Source organism: Ailuropoda melanoleuca, chromosome 2 (genome assembly GCF_002007445.2).
Source record: "Ailuropoda melanoleuca isolate Jingjing chromosome 2, ASM200744v2, whole genome shotgun sequence".
Taxonomy (NCBI): domain Eukaryota; kingdom Metazoa; phylum Chordata; class Mammalia; order Carnivora; family Ursidae; genus Ailuropoda; species Ailuropoda melanoleuca.
This window is the reverse complement of record NC_048219.1, coordinates 171,455,883-171,473,198: the sequence shown is the minus strand read 5'-3', so window position 1 is coordinate 171,473,198 and position 17,316 is coordinate 171,455,883. Positions and strand designations below refer to the sequence as shown.

At 38.7% G+C, this 17,316-nt stretch overlaps 1 protein-coding gene across 2 annotated transcripts in view; it reads right to left on the bottom strand.

Annotated features, from left to right (window-relative positions):
- The window catches only part of CCNYL1 (cyclin Y like 1), a 36,654-nt gene extending 19,368 nt beyond the window's left edge, over positions 1-17,286 (bottom strand). For both annotated transcript variants that reach the window (XM_011223462.3, XM_034655071.1), the window contains exons 1-3: positions 16,899-17,286; positions 5,989-6,063; positions 4,287-4,321 (exon numbers count right to left, since the gene is read on the bottom strand). In XM_011223462.3, coding sequence (XP_011221764.1) covers positions 4,287-4,321; positions 5,989-6,063; positions 16,899-17,124 — 336 coding nt within the window. In that variant the 5' untranslated portion in view covers positions 17,125-17,286. The remainder of the gene's footprint in view (positions 1-4,286; positions 4,322-5,988; positions 6,064-16,898) is intronic.
- Between the last annotated feature and the right edge of the window lie 30 nt (positions 17,287-17,316).

Sequence of the window (17,316 nt, the reverse complement as noted above, 5' to 3'; positions counted from 1 at the left end):
AAAGAGCCTAAACTATATGAGGACAATTCCCTTCCTTAAAGTAAGACCAATAAACAAATCCCAGTCACTCTAAGTAGTTAAAAGTAATAGCACCATTCAATACCAAAGAATACCAACAATTTTAATGCTTGGTTTTGTTGTGTTTTTTGTTTGTTTGTTTTTAACTAATTCAGATGAGCCTTCCTTCCTCCTTTTAATATAAAATAGCGTTCACCATGTTGTCACACTCTCCTGTCAGCATCCCCCTCAAATACACAACAGATGGGGCAGTGGAAAAAAATCTAGTTGATAACTTTTTAAAATACAGAGCATTTAAAAACTGCCAGTAGCCAATAATTGGAAATATCCACATGGTATATAAAAACACCATTTTGCTTGTTTCAGATGTTTTCCTGCAAAGCCATTTACCTCTTATTAACAAAAAGTTACAGATACTCTATTTTTGAAAAGTATCACTAAATTCTCCTTCAAGCTAGAAATGTTCAACTATACCTAAAACTGTTACGTTCTTTAAAGCTATTCAGTTAATATGTAACTTATTTTAAGAATCTCAGTAAATACAGCATGAAAAATGAAAATTAATTCATTTAAATACTTTTACTCTAAATGGAAGAAAGTTCTCTTTTACGGCCATGACTAGTAGGGTATACTATGGTGTATATTACATCATATTAAAAGTCAATTCTGATCAAAAACCTGTACTGGGGAACCATAAAAAGATTAGGAAGAAAATGCACCAAAATATAGATCAATAGGTGGAGCTTTGGGTTATATTTGCTCCCACTTTCCTCCATTAAATTTTTTTTTCTATTACAAATATATATTGGTTTGTCTTTGAAAATATTAGTGTGAAACATTTAAAAATTTTAATTAGATGTGGTCTTACAGCCATATGGCGGGTTAGTGAATCAACAAGTTACAGTCTACTGGCTAGATCCAACCAAAGAAACACTGAACACTTCCCCATCAGTCCAGGCCTACTTTTCAGTATTCAGTAATACCTAGTATTCAACTAGAGGGTGGCAGAATTAAGCCTCTGAACAAAGCCTGGATATATTAGCTATAATCATTTATTAGCTTAAAATTAGCTGAAATTTTAAGACAATTGTCTTCTATGGTTAAAGGCTTACGATCACTGGCTTACAGCCTCAAAAAATAACACTGACACGGGGCGCCTGGGTGGCACAGTGGTTAAGCGTCTGCCTTCGGCTCAGGGCGTGATCCATGTGTTGTGGGATCAAGCCCCACATCAGGCTCCTCTGCTATGAGCCTGCTTCTTCCTCTCCCACTCCCCCTGCTTGTGTTCCCTCTCTCACTAGCTGTCTCTATCTCTGTCAAATAAATAAATAAAATCTTTAAAAAAAAAATAAATAACACTGACAAACATAGGGTTATAAAATGCAAATACTAAAAAAACCCAAAAACCAAAAAACAAAACCCTCCAAAAAAACCCAAAAAACCAAATAGCAAAAAACAGTATTGGCAGTTTAGTGTTCACAGATATTTCAGTTGGTTACTAGAATAGACAGGGACAAAGGCAGTGTTTATCTTCACTCATTGAGCACTAACAGAATAGATGGACTTTTACAATCTTTACAACAAAGGTTATTTCACAGACTTACGGTTCAATGGCAAAGACTAGAAAACAATCACACTTAGAAGTCTAGGAAATCACAATCCAAGCCTTACCATCAAAGGTCAAGCACCCATTGAAATTCTGCCACCAGCAACTGACCTACCCATTGTGCCTACTGCTGAAGTTCACTATTGTGTCTCCCATTTTCATAGGACAAGTTGTGTCTTTTTCAAAGGACAACTTAAAAATTTCCAACACCACGCATTAATGAAAACTGCTTCATCTATGTTGCGCATTAATGGGACAATATGACAGGGTGCATGGTTTAAAGTCTTAATCAAGGCCTTAGGAGAAAAGCTAATTACAGGTATAACCAGAAATACTGTCTGAATTAATATCATTAATTATATTGAATTTTAAACTTTAGATTTATACTTTCAAAACACACTCTAAGTTTGAGTTAACAACATGGTGGGCTGATCACATATCTGTTTCCTCACCCTGTCCTTTCAGAGTTTACATACAACACGGGATAAATAGCAGGTGCTTTTCAATGTTTGAAAAGTGAAAAGACTAGACAAAGGAGTGGCAACCGCCACGGCAGAGCAGAGAAAGCACAGAGAATGCGACAGGAACAAGAAAGCCAGTTTGTCTTACAGAACCCAAGGCAGGGTCAGAATTTAGAGACTCAGCCCCCAAACACCCACAGTGTGGCCCATCAGTGAACAAGTCCTGCTCACTCATGGTACTTTCAGTGAGATCCCAGACACAGGCAGGGACCACTACACATTTGAGAGAAGCCTCCGACAAGTAAGAGAGATCAAAATGGGAAAAAGGAATTGATGGGAATGATAAAATTAAGAATCAAATGAAAACTTAAAAAATTCTTAAAAACCCTCAGAAAGATGAGAAATTGCACTGGTCAAACAACTAGATGCTCTAAATAATGATAGGTATAAGAAAACTCTATAAATTAGGGGCGCCTGGGTGGCACAGCGGTTGGGCGTCTGCCTTCGGTTCAGGGCGTGATCCCGGCGTTACGGGATCGAGCCCCACGTCGGGCTCCTCTGCTATGAGCCTGCTTCTTCCTCTCCCACTCCCCCTGCTTGTGTTCCCTCTCTCGCTGGCTGTCTCTATCTCTGTCGAATGAATAAATAAATAAAATCTTTAAAAAAAAAAAAAAAAGAAAACTCTATAAATTAAAAATAAGACAAAACTCAGTATTCAATGGAAGGAGAAGGGTTAGAGCATTAAGTTAAGGAAGTCCCCAGCAAGTAGGACAAAAAGACAAAATGGAAAATAGAAGGGGAAAATATTAGACATCTGTGCAGGAATACTGGTCCAAGAGGTCCAACATCTGAATAACAGAAACACCAGAATAACAAAACAGAACAAAAAGGCATTCACTAGAAAGAGAGATGGTCTGCAGACTTACTGGCCCCAATAAAATGAAAAGGTCCATATCAAACCATATTATGAAATTTCAGAATCTCCGGGATAGAGAAGGTACTAGAAGGTTTCAGAGAAAGAAGGGATGGGAGAACAATGACTAAAACTGGTAATGTACAACATATCATACAATGTCTATAGGACTGCAAAAATTAGTTTCAACCTAGAATTCTATACTTTATCAAATGGCAGGAGTTTCAGAGAAGCTAGATCTCTAAAAACTTCTGCCCATTCTCAGAAAAATGTGCTCCAGTAAAACAAGGGCATATAACAAGACAAAGGGAAACAGGAATCTAGGACATAGGGCATCTGACACAAGACAGTAGTTACGTGAGATCCCAGATGACTTCAAGGAGATATCCCAGGAAAACAGACAAAGAGCCAGCCTAGCGAAAACCAGTCTACTCTACCGCAGCAGAATGACAAAAGCCCATCTCCAAGAAAAAAAATGGAGATGTGTTTTAGTAAATGAAAAATATTTTTGATGGACATGTGACAAATGTTACAACATTTGGGGGGGGGGAATTAGCTGTTAGAAAATAGGCAAGCGAATATCATCAGGAAATTAATTCCACAAAAAAAAAGGAAGAATGTGAAAGCAGAAAGACCCGCCAGGGAGCTACTTAGAGCATTTGGCTGTGTGAGATCATGTTGGCTAGGAAAACGGGGACTGGATTATTACGGAGAAGTGCAGAAGTGCTCGGGTTTCAGAAATATTTAAGAAAAAGAATGAAGCATATACAGGAGTAGGCACAGGCAGAGAACTATATGGCTCAGGAGGGAACAATATCTGCATAGTCATAACAACATACACATTGATTCTGATTTAATAAAAACCATGATACAGGTTGAGGGAATAGAGGCAGGGAAATAAGGCCATGGTGGAGTGATGAAGCTAAGCTTTCACCTGGCACAACAGGAAGTCGATAGTGCTAAAAATTCACTTAGTTATTATGTTTTTGTTACTTTGGTTAAAAAATAAGATAAAAAAAATTAAGGCAAAAAAACTGAAGGCAGAGCTTTATACCACAGCCATGTTATTGAAATTTAAGTTAAATGTCAGAACCCTTAAAAAACGAGCACTACCAAGCCAAAGACTTTCCTGAATACATTGATAATGAGGAAAATAGAAGAGATTTAGAAAATCTACAAAAAGAGGCCCTAACAGTATTGGATCCATTATATTTTTTAGGAATAATGGCAGACATACTTTTAATTCAAACTATTAATTTCTTACTTAACTTTTCAACTGTTTACTTACATGGTTTAAATGGTTGCTCTTCCTCTTTTCTCGCACTAAGAATAAAAAAAATTAACTGATCAATTCTGATACAAATGCCACAAAAAAGTAAAAGTAGTTGCTACTTATCTGACGGATTACCAACGCACAAAATGAGATGAAATTCCATTTTTAAAACATAATTTCCAACAAAATTTATCACTTAAATCACCTAGCAAGATGAATCTTATAAAGTAAAATCTAAAAACTTCGTCTTACTTTTTGACCTAACAGATATTCTTTGTTAGGTACAAATGGAAGGCTCCCCATGGACAAAAGAAAAAGACAAAGCAAACTAGGCCAGGTGAAAAATTTAACTAATAAAAATGTTTACCTGTTGAATATCGGAACCACTACCCAGTATTTTCTAATTCTATATTTACATACAACTTACTTTAATTGACAGCTCTAAGAATCAGTTTCTGGCCAGGCACTAATCTCTATATTCATCAGTATCCTGGAAGCATCCTGAAGCACTTATTGGTGATCTACTAAAATACCTTGCTAAAAAATAAACAGGTCATTATGCAACTGGAAAGTATCTATCTTAATTTATATTTTAATGAGTGTGCTAACCTAACCAAATATATCTACAGCACACAAAATCACTCTGCTCTAACAAAGACTGGAAGAAGAATAAAAGCTCCAATGAGGGTCTTGGACCCCACTTTGTTTCCCACACTGCCTCCTTTAATGTGGGGTGACATCATAGGTACACATTCCTTTTGACTGAGGAGAGACAGACATGAGATAGCTTTGTTTTTACTGTCTCCACACTGTCTCTACATGTGGGGCAGTCTATGTTTCTGGAAGAAACAGAGAAATAAAGCAATCCCAGCCAGAAGTGATCTGCTCACGTCAGGCTATGTACATACACTATGAAAATGCAGGTTAAAAACCCCCATTTTCTATTGTGCTGCATACTTCAAATATTATGGAACCCTCACTTTTTATATTCCTGCTGTCATAATCAACTGAAAACTTAGTCATGTGTGGCTTTTTAGTTCAAATAAAAAAGGATCTCACATTAAGGAAAATAAGCAGGCAAGCAGGAGAGCGAAATACTCTATAGTTCTGATTCTCATTATAAATCAAGGACACAGGCAATTCATACTAGTCTCCGTTGCTGAAGCTAACCTTCTAGGAAACCCCACAGGGCACGTTTGTTCCCATGTATCCTGGCACATCACTACATTAGGATGAGAAAAATCTGAATAGTTCAAAAGTTCTGAGTAGAATAAATGTGGATGTGAGATAGGTTTGTTTGGCTGAGCATGGTATAAAATGGGGCCAGAATCACAGATTCAATCCCCATAAATTAACTGATTTCTTTTTTTAATTTGTTAAATGAAAACCTAACTGTGGCCTAAATCCTATTACTCATCTTTAAAACCTGTGTTCCTTGGAGCCAGGGGAAAAGGACAAGATAGTATGGAGAAGTAGACCACATCTAAATCATGTGGTCACAAGTGACTGTGTTGATAAAGAGGTGGCAAAATGTGTAAACAGAGTCTCCTGTTCTGCTAACTAAATCAGTAACTAAAGGAAAGTATATCATCACATATTAAAATAAATGAATACATGAAAAAGTGAAACATTTAAACCAATGTATGAGTTCTTCTATAATACACAAAACAAAAACAATTTTCAATCTTTTTCTCAGGGGGTAAAAATACTGTCTTACCATCCGTTTGAGATTTGCTCAGGAAAATTGTGCTTGCCCTTGGATGGTCAGAAGGGTTTGATTCCAAAGCTAACTCTGTATAGGAAGAGAAAAAGGTGTGATAATTTGAGTAGAAAAATACATGACTTTAAAAATAGCTATGCACCAATTTTAATCACTTAGTCTTGGGAAGAGTTTTTAGTAATGATAAAAAGCCAATTTTAGTAAAGGCAACAATATAAAAATTATATTGGGAAACTGCAAAATTATAGAATCTCTCCACATATGTGAAAATAAAACCAGGCTATGTCTTAAACTATTCCTTAATCTGCACCTAAATAATCTATGCAACTTTTAGATGGAATTACATTTGTGTCTTCCCCCTCCTACGTAACTATTAAAAATCCTGTCACCATCATTTAAGCTGATATTACTAGCATATTCCAGAAACAGTCTCAAAAAGCAAGTTATGCTGTGGCTATTACAGTCAGATACCAGCTCAATATGTCAAATATGCCAAAACCAAACAAGTTGCTTTTGGCAAGCAAATATTCTTTAGACAGTCAAATAGCTAATTCTAACTCCATTCAACAAATGAACTCATTTAGTTAGTTGTGGTTTATGGGGGGGGGGGACATCCATCATGGCAGATTTTAAGAAACTATAAAAAAGTTCAACGTTCTAATCTACAGGTACACTTCCGTGATGGCAAGTAATTTTTAACTTTTGCTCTCAATTTCCAAAGCTAAACTCCTGCTTCTACCATCCATGATGCATGATTAATTTGGGGCTGCAAAAAGAGTACTTTCTGGAGCAGATCATGGGGCTACTTGTAAAAAATTCTGTCCATACCTGTATAAACGAATGTCTGCCTGTAGTCCACCTTGCACCAAGATGGGAAAATTCTCTATCCCACACAAGAATACAAAACAGGCACTTGAATTTTCATAAAACAAGGTTTGCCACCATATGGGATAATAAAGTTGTCATTAAAAAAAAAAAAAAAACCCTCTGGTGTGTCTAAGATTCCAAACAAAATGATCCCTGCATTTCCTCAAGATATTTAGTGACAGTCTGGTAAGCAAAGCAGTCTGAGCAAGAAGTAGGAAATGCAGAAACAGGTTTTTGTCTGGTTGCATATAATCTTTGTTCTTTTTAAGCTCTGTGAGCTCTGAAATATATTTTTGGGCTACTTCATTCATTGTGTTTGACAAGACAGCCTGATACTTCTATCAAACAAATGACTTTCATAGTGCAACAACCTTTGTAAGAACCACTCAAAATTCTTCAACTAAAAAAAAAAAAAAAAAAAAATCCCCACTGTATGACACTCCTCAGCAATGTCCATCTCAAAGTATTTAGCCAATCTTGTAAGAAACCGGACCAAGATCCTGACAGAGTAATGGTTAAGTCTAGTATTTCCCAAACCACATAATAATTGTTCTGTTTTTAAAAGGGGTGTTGGCAGTCTAATAGAAAATGCTATCCCTGGCTCTTAGAGAATCAAAATGTCCATTAAAAACTAATCAGTCTTAGAGTGAATACTGTTTTATTCAGCATTTCACAAATTTATCTACCTAGAATCCTTTTTTCCTCCAAGTAATATAGTTAGAATCTTTCACAAACATCATTTGGGACTTCTGGTTTAACAGGAATCTGAACCATCCATTTTAATGGTACTGCCAGCACTAGAAATTTACATAGCTAAACATAGCTTTGTTCTTCATGGAAATTCCTTCACTGAATTTGAAGTTTGTTAGACTGCTTTTGGAGAAACTATTCTATTCAACATTTTTATGTAAAAGAACCATAAAAATTAAACTTTTTTTCACATATTTGAAAAATGAGACAATGTTAGCTATTTGGAAAATAAATGAATTCAGCTGTGCTGAAAGTGACAAAGACTTTCACAGCTGCCTCTAACCTAAGTCTTCCAAAAGAGTTCATGACCAACTTCCTACCAAAAAGAAAGCAAATATACTACATGGTGAATCTAAAAAATAGCAGAAATGTTTGCAGAAGTAAACATTATATTTCAGTGCCTATGGCACGAAAGAAATTTAATTAACACTTTTCAATGGGAAATCCAGGAAAAATAAGTACCAGAATCAAGGGGAACAGGCCACACACACACACCCCCAAACCAAGATACGCTACTATGGATCTAAACACAAAAATCAAGAGGCCTTGGATAAAAGAAATAGCAACATGCAGAAAGAAAGCAAAACTAGCACAAGTGACAAGAAGGAAACTGGCACTCCCCCTACTCCATCTAGGCTGGGCCCAAACTGCTGCCTGGGACGTCCCAAGAACCACTGAGAAAGGCAGAGCTGGGGCGCCTGGGTGGCTCTGTTGGTTAAGCACCCGACTCTTGATTTCAGCTCAGGTCATGATCTCAGGGTTATGAGACTGGGCCCTGCTTAGGGCTCCCCGCTCAGTGTGCTGTCTGCTTGAGATTCTCTCTCCCTGTCCCTTTGACCCTCCCCCCACTCACGCTCTTTCTCTCTCTAAAATAAATAAATAAATAAATAAATAAATAAATAAATAAATAAATAAAAATCTTAAGAAAGAAAGGCAGGCAGGCAGAGCTGTGGATTCTTGGCCAGTCTGGAGCTGCCCCAGGCTTCCTTTGCCATTAAGGGGCAGGGGGAGAGTTGCTAGGATATATCAACAGAGGAGAGCAGAACTGAGAAAGGCCATTTAATTCCTAGGTCAGCAGTACCCAATTTACTCCATGAACTCTGGCTACAGAAATCAACATTTTTTTTTTCAGCTAGATTTTAATTTGTAACTGAAAGAGACCTGGCTAATCAGCAGTAGAGATGATCACATTAAAGGTGCAAACAGATAAACGTCATTTGCTCATTCCTTTAACAAACATCTTGTCATGAACAAAAATTTGCAAGAGCCAAAATAATTTGTTTAAAATTACTCTCGGGGCGCCTGGGTGGCACAGCGGTTAAGCGTCTGCCTTCGGCTCAGGGCGTGATCCTGGCGTAATGGGATCGAGCCCCACATCAGGCTCTTCTGCTATGAGCCTGCTTCTTCCTCTCCCATTCCCCCTGCTTGTGTTCCCTCTCTCACTGGCTGTCTCTATCTCTGTAGAATAAAAAAAAAAAAAAAATCTTAAAATTACTCTCAACTCACAATCATTACTTTGTTACTTACACTTAAAAAAAAAAACTCTAATCAGTGTGCCATTTATGTCCTATTTTGTTCCTGACACGCAATCTCCACCCCATTCTAATATATTTAGTATTTAATGGATACACAAGGGCCTACCAAGTGTTATTACTTACTTAGTCAATCCCCTATTCTTAGGGTTTAGGTGCTTACAAACGTCTATTCTTATATTATGAGGAAAACCTTCATATACATAGTTTTTTAAAAAATAATTTTGTTTTTATCTCCTTAGGAAAGATCTCCTAAACAGGATGATTAGACATAAGGTTAGATCTTTGTCATGGCTCAATGTATAATACTAATTAAGCTGCTTTCTAAAAAAGGCAAGAGCATATTAGCGTATAATGTTATCAACTGCACCAGTTCTCACTCCCACCCTGATTTCCGATTCTTGAAAGAAAAAATTCCTACTGATGTAAATGAGGAAGTTCACTGTCTCTAATTTGCATTTCTGATTACACAGTTTGACAATTTTCCCCACAGTTAACAATGGTGTTATTTCCACTTTGGTGAGTTGCCTATCACTTGTACTTGTTCTATGTATCACACTTACGAGGACCCTAAAATGTTGTCAGTTTGCATGAGGTTTTCAGAAAATAGTAATCTTCTGTCTCTAGCCAATGACGATTTTCTGTATAACTTGCACTTTTTGCTAATGACAAAAACCACATTGCTATTTTATAGAATGGATACTTAAGCCAATAGATCTTAAGCTCCAATGCACGCGCATAGTATTTCTGCACTGTCCACTACTGTTTTCTCAAGAACCTAAAACAACTGTGATAAATTGCACTACCCTATCTGCACTATCACAAAGGTAAGACTGCCAACTATTAAGCAAAACGTTACCACCTCCCACCAATATGCACATATGCACACACAGTGATTTACAGTGATGGCTTGAAATTACTGTACATCTTGTATGTGACTCTATCCCAAAGTTACTTTAGAACCCTCTAAGAATGTTTTAACCTAAGAAAAATGCCCCTGAGTTCATGATTAGAAGTTATGATTCAAACTGTATTTTAAGACCCATCACTTTTTTTAAAATATCAATTTAAATTGCAACTTAATTTGACAGCATGACAGGTTGATGTAGGAAAAGTAGGACTTAAAAAAAAATTAAACTTGGATCTTAATGTAAATATCGAGGAAATCTGTAAAACCACTGACATCCAATACTGCTTTTCCCCTAATCTAAGATTCTACCAGTTATAAGATGCACAGATGTTAAGAATGTGAAAATAAAGGCAACTTAGAATAAATGAAATGCATTATTAAAGGCTAAATGTGTAAAATTATGCAACTATAAACTGTCATAATGATTTTTCCTTGTCAAAATATCAGGGAGAGAAGGTAGTGACCAAGAAACTGTCAGAGCAGCATATTTCACAAAGAGACTGATTTCAATAGATTAATTTCAATATATTCCAATTAAATAGAAGATGTCAGCAGTTTCTGGGCCAACTACTGAGCACCTGTTCACTTAAGGCTTCCCACATTTACTGAACTATGCTATCATCCCTATACAGTACACTGTGTTCATTTTATGGCCCATTAACACAAATATTTCAAGTCTTACAATTACCATGTACACTGATGGTTTTATCCCTGCGTCCACACCTTCCAGGTAATTACTAATTAATCCTTCTGCTTCCTAACTCTGGCTTCCAAACCACCTCTGTACCCGTGTCTAACCTGGTTCTCAGTCTTGCCTTGTTTTAATTCTCAACCCGTGTTTAGCAATCTGTAACTGAGGTGTGATGTTTCATATAGTGAAGTACACCTTTCTTCCTTTATACACTTCTCACAAGTATTTTTGCTCAGTTTCTTGAACTTCGAAGAACATTTCTAGGCTGCAAGTTATCTTTATTTCATTTCACACTGGGCAATGTTAACATTTTAATTCTAAAGCTTAATTACTTTCACACACACACACACACACACACAAGGGTGAGAAAAAAAGTAGTATCCAAAGTAGCCCAGGTAAGTCACTTAATAAATTCTATTCCAGTATGCCATATATCTGTAATTTATATCCCTGATCTATTGTCTCGTTTTTAAAACTTGGACTCAGTTTATACCTCTGAGCCTGTCTTCTCATGTGTAAAACATTTAATTCTTATACTATGTAACTCAAAACATTGTTTGTGAGGATCAAAAGAAATATAAGAGCAATCTATGTAACACATAAAGCAAAATAAATGACAAAGCTTTCACAAATGAACTCAAAAGCAAAAAGTGGACATTTAGCATTCCTTTGGAAAGTATATGAAATGTCCACTCATTACTCACACCCAAATATCACCTTAAGCAAATATGTGCTTTGGCTAACACTAATGGGAAAGGAATAAAAGTCACACAATCAGTAAGAATTTCTCCCAGTGATTTTGGTTTCTTGAAGCAAATACCTAGTTCCCCTGCTTCTGTCATGTAGATTACTGTATGTCCTCTCCTTGCTTTTTCCATGTAACATATCCTAGAGATCATTTCACAGCAGTGAAAGCCTTGCTCTTTTTTACAGCTCCATAGCTCTCCACTACGTGGATATACCAGCTGATTTTACCAGCTCCTTACCGGACATTTGAGTTACTGCTAATACTGTGCTTTTGAAAATATTGCAACAAAAACTTTGTGAATATGTGGTTTTATATTTGTGGGGTACATCTTCAGAAAAAATTCCTCAAGGTAGGATTTCTAGATTAAATGTATCTGCAATGTTGTGAGATTGTGCCAATTTCCTCCTCACGGGGTCAAACCATTTTGTATTTCCACCAGTGATATATGAATATAACTGTTTCTTCACAGTCTCACCAAAGAATGTGTCATCAATGAATTTTCTCCCAATAGGAGAGAAACTACAGTATAGTTTTATTTTGCATTTCTCCTATGCATGAAGACATGTTTAAGGGTCATGAGCATTTCTTTTTTTTTTTTTTAAAGATTTTATTTATTTATTTGACAGAGATAGAGACAGCCAGCGAGAGAGGGAACACAAGCAGGGGGAGTGGGAGAGGAAGAAGCAGGCTCATAGCAGAGGAGTGATGTGGGGCTCAATCCCATAACGCCGGGATCACGCCCTGAGCCGAAGGCAGACGTTTAACCGCTGTGCCACCCAGGCGCTCCAAAGGGTCATGAGCATTTCTTATTCTGTGACTTGCCCTTCATATCTTTGTTATAAGTCAGTCTACATTTTAGGCCTGTATGGTTTTCTTTTCAGCCCACTCTTGGCTCTCACCTGAACTATTGCACCAGGCTTCTACCTGGTTTCCCTGCTTCCATCCATGCCTATGTTACACATTCTCACACAGTGGCTAGTCTGTTGTTTTTGTTTTTTGTTTTTTTAAAGAATTAACATCATTCTCCTGCAAATAATCCTCCAATGGTTTCCCATTACACCTAAACTAAGATTCCTACTTTTTGTGGAGGCCCAGTAGGCATACAAGGTCTGAATCCACCACATTCCTGCTGGAATCCACCCCTCTCACCCTGTGGCAGCCATCACCATGTCTTTCTGTCCTTTGCCTGCACCAGCATATTCCCATGTGAGGAACTCTGCTCGGAAGCCTCTTCTCCCACATCCTCCCACAGTCCCCTCTCACTTTTAGGGCTGTGTACTTGTCATTTGAGAGCAGCAGTCTTTAACCACTTCATGTAAACCTGCTCTCCTCCCATCCTTGACCTTCTTTCACCTTCTTTCAGCACATCACTACCTGAGGTTCTTTTATTATTCATATGCTGTCTGCCCCTAGGTCCCTCCAGAATGTAAGGACTTAAGGGTAGGGGACTTGTCCTGTATACCACTGTCTGTCCTGCACCTGGAACAGTGCCCCAAAAACATCTGTTTCAGCGTACCCAAACCCAGTTAAGTTTCTCCCAATTTTCCTAACTAAGATTTCTTCTAATATTTCTTTTGATTAGTCATCTTAGACCAGCATTACTTTCAGATCTCTTAGAGTAGTAGTTATTCCAAATTAAAGACAAGACAGGCTACCAAGAACCATAAAAATTTCAAAGAGGAATTCTAACATCCATTGAAAAACCAACAATAACTTCAATTTGGTATAAGGACATTTAATGTTAAAGTACTTTACCTACAAAATGACTAATTAAGTCATAAGACAAAGTATACCATCTGAATTCTGAACAGAGGTACAATGCACCAGTTTATCTGTGTCCCCAGAATAAAGCATGATAATGGGACTATGTTCTGTTTTACTATAAGAGATGCCCAATCATAAAGGGTAGGTAAATGAATGGTACTCTAACCATTCAATGGTACATTAAACAGTTATTAAAAGGCATGTGGTGGAGCTATGTGCAGCTCCATGGAAATACATCCTGCAGTGCTCTCTAGGTGTCAAGCACAGCTCCAGGAGCTTTAGGTCATTATTTCTCTTTAAAACAAAAAGCTGTAAAGCTGCACATGAAGAGTTATCTCATTTTTGTAAGATAAACAAAATGTTATGTTTATATACATATGAAAGGTTTAGGAAGAATAAACACTAAAATATTAATAAAAGTTCTGGATATTCTGAGTATAGGTGAATGGCTTTTTCATATTTTCTAAATCTTTTACAGCAAATGCCCATTGTCATTAAAAAAAAAAGCCCCCCCCCAAAGTGTTTAAAATAGCTACTGGAAAGAGGAAAGCTCTGTTGCTCAGAGGTTTTTCCACATCATATTGCCAATTCCTTCCTCATTCACTCCTCAGGAGAAGGGGGAAGAGGGGTCACTTGAGAGAGCACTTTTGGCCAGCAAATCAGTGAAGCCTGTAAGGTCGGAACATAAAAGGCTGTATGAAAAGTTGATGAGTAATAACAGGTTGGATAACAGGACTTTAGTGTTTTATTTTGTGTTACTGATACTACCATCAGTTATTGTGGATACGCTGTTAGATAAAGGTAAGGTAGTAGAAAAATTCTTTTGAGTCTTTCTGAAATATACACTAGGTTCTTGGGAATATCTCTTTGGAATGGCTTGAAGAAATCATGTTCTTCTGAAATATTTCAGAAAAACAATGCACATTATTTATGGATGATTTTGTCTAAGAAATGAACCAATTAAATTCTTCATCATAGAAAAGCCAAAATAGTTTATATTTAAGTAGGTATTTCTTAGTTTCCAGGAAAACTGATATAAAATTGTCTGAAATAAAGACATTAAAGCAAACTTTCAATGTGCCTGTACTTTATATTTGGTGTTCTGACCTTGTTTCTACGGAAACCTAATAGGCAAATGCTGAAATTAAGGCTTCTCTTATTTTATTGAACGCCAAAGAAAAGACAAACTGAAATGAAATTTTAACTATCATGTTAAACATAAAAGGTAAATTGTGTATTTATGAACTCTTATTTTTTTTAAGTTTAACACTCTTTTCTGGTTTAACACTCCTTATAGTCTTATGCTTAATACTGGGTACCTTACCTTACCAGCTTTTCATAATGTTCCTCTGTCCAGGGCATTCTTGGCTTTAATTCAAGATCACCAGAGTAAACTCTTTTAAATGCATCAACCCGTTTACCTGACTGGTTAATCTAGACTATATCATGACTTCTACTTTCGGTCTTATCTATCGTAATGATTACAGACATAGGAGGGAGAGGTAAAAGTTACTTCCGAATTGGGAACAATAAACTTTGAATGGAAATAATCAAGACAAGAAAGTTGAGGTAGGCCTATCTTATGGATAAATAATAAAATACCAGATGCATGCTAAAGAGTTTTTTAGGCACCCCAAGAACTGAATTTGGCGATCTATCACCTCCAAGTCAGTCTCTTCTGTTCAGCAGCTGTGTTACAGTCATTGCCCATCTCGGAGTCTCTCCTCCTTCATCAGCAACACAGGGAGAATACACACAAGCCTTATTTGTAGTTGGAAGGGCCAAATGGAACGGACATGAAGATGTATTGCAAATCTTCAAAGAATTATAAAAAGGTCCAACTTTGGTCTCTCATCCAACACTACCCATCTACTCACTAGTTTGTCAAATCACTCAGAGCCTTATCTTACAGCACCAAGCAGAGCGGAAGTTTTCACAAGTACTTACATGCTTTGTGTTTAAAAGTACAATTAACTCATGTAATTTGTTCATTCTTTTACAATACTTCAATATTCTGAAAAAGCAGTTCTTTCCAGTTACAAAGCCATGTCCATCATATAGGTAAATCCACAGGCTTAATTATTGTAACTCAAAGAAATTAAGAGCCCAACTAACGTTTACGTAGAAAATAGAGCTACAAGACATTTCCTCTAGGAAATAATGAAATAAGCTGGGGCACTTAAATGAAACAAATGGGCTAATGGGGCTTTAACATCTTTGTGATACAATGTTTTCTCCTTCAAAGGAGGTAAGACTTCATTAAAGAGCCAGGTGGTTACTCAGAATTATCTTTACCTAATCATCCCTTTCCAAAATTCCAGAGGCAAAAATTAAACATTTCCTCTTTTCCCTCCCCCAACCATTTAGTCAGAAGAACTTTTACCCCAACATTCTTAAAGTTGAACAGGATTCAACAGACGGCGGGGGGGGGGGGGGGGGGGGGGGAGGGAGATTTGGAGACAAACATTCTTGTGCAAGATCTGACCCCTTTTTTTTTTTTTTTTTAAAAGATTTTATTATTTATTTGAGAGAGAAAGAGACACAGAGCACAAGCAGGCAGAGGGGCAGAGGAAGAAACAAACTCAATGCTGAGCAGGGAGACTGATGCGGGGCTAGATCCCAAGACTCTGGAATCATGACCCAAGCAGAAAGCAGACACTTAACCAATTGAGCGACCCAGGTGCCCCAAGATGACACCTAATTGTCAAACCTTTATATTACAAATTAAGGTCTAAATTTATGGGGTTTTTTTCCTCTTTGGAAACTTCTGACCAATAGTCTCATGAACCACCCCGCCTCTTATTTTTAGAACAGGCAACAAATAAGTAAAGTCTGTTAAGTCACTGAGGTAGGTATGGCTGAAGACACATTTGGGTCAAAGTGGGAATTTTAAAGTAATGAGAACTCCCTGGGTTCTCCGCTCAGTATTAAAACTATTTTCACAGCCCTGGCAGTAACATTTCACACCGTTCAGTTATTTCAAGCCCCTTCTTCCCATCATTTTCTTTCCGTCTGTCTTCAAATTAAGGTTAGAGGAAGGCAGCTCCCATCGAGGCTGTTGAGAACAGCCTACTTAAGCACACACCACATAGACTCTCACAGGCTAATCTCTATTCTGACTTTAAATAACAAATCCTTAACAGTATGTCTAAACCGTCCCGCGTATCGAGTACCTTAACGGGTGGGAGGAAGGATACCATCAGGCCCTTACCTGGTGTCTTCGCTTTGGTAAGGATAGGGAGATGGGGTGGATACTCTGAAGTTGGGGTATTTACATTTTCATTGAGAAAAGGGAGAGAATATACCAAAAAGTCTTATCGTAAAGTCCCCCGAGACGTTAAGGAGACCAACAAACAGGAAGGGGTTGCGGACTGGAGGGTCTCAGGCCGGGCTGGGAAATGGGAATAGGGGAAAGAACGGAGCGTTGGGGCAGGGAACCGGGAGAGCCACTGGCCGGACACGACGGGGAAAGAATAAGGGGTGGGGACGCCAGGCAGAGCCAGCCTTCATCCCCGGCGCCCAGCCCTGGGGAAGCCGGCTCCGGTCAGGAAGGAGCCCGAGGCGGCGGCTCCATCCCGGGGGACCGCCCGAGAGCGGACAGCGCCTGCCCGCAAGAGGGACGAGAGGTGCCCGCCGCCTCCTTACCTTCGGGCATCTCCCGGTCGCTGATGTGCTGCAGGTGGTGGCCCTCGCCCGCTCCGAAATCCAACTCGGCGGGCTCCACGGCAGCAGGCGCTGGCGCTACTGCCACCGCGTCCCCGGCCGCCGCCTCGTAGATCTCAGACTCATAGTCGGGCTCCGCCTGCCCCGTGCGCCGGCCTAGCTTGGGGCTGGCATTGGGGGACACGCAACAGGTCAGCGTGTTCCCCATGGGGCGCCTCCACTCCTCTCCGCCTTCGCTCGCCCCCGACTCCGCCGCGCTCAGCAGCTACCCCCTCCCCCAACAATGGCGCGGTCGGCACCGGCAGCCCCGGACTACGCCGGGGCTGCGCCGCGCATTGAGGCGCGGCCTCGCCCGCTGCCCGCCGGTCCGCCCCGCCGCCGGGCCCCGGGCAGGGCTCCG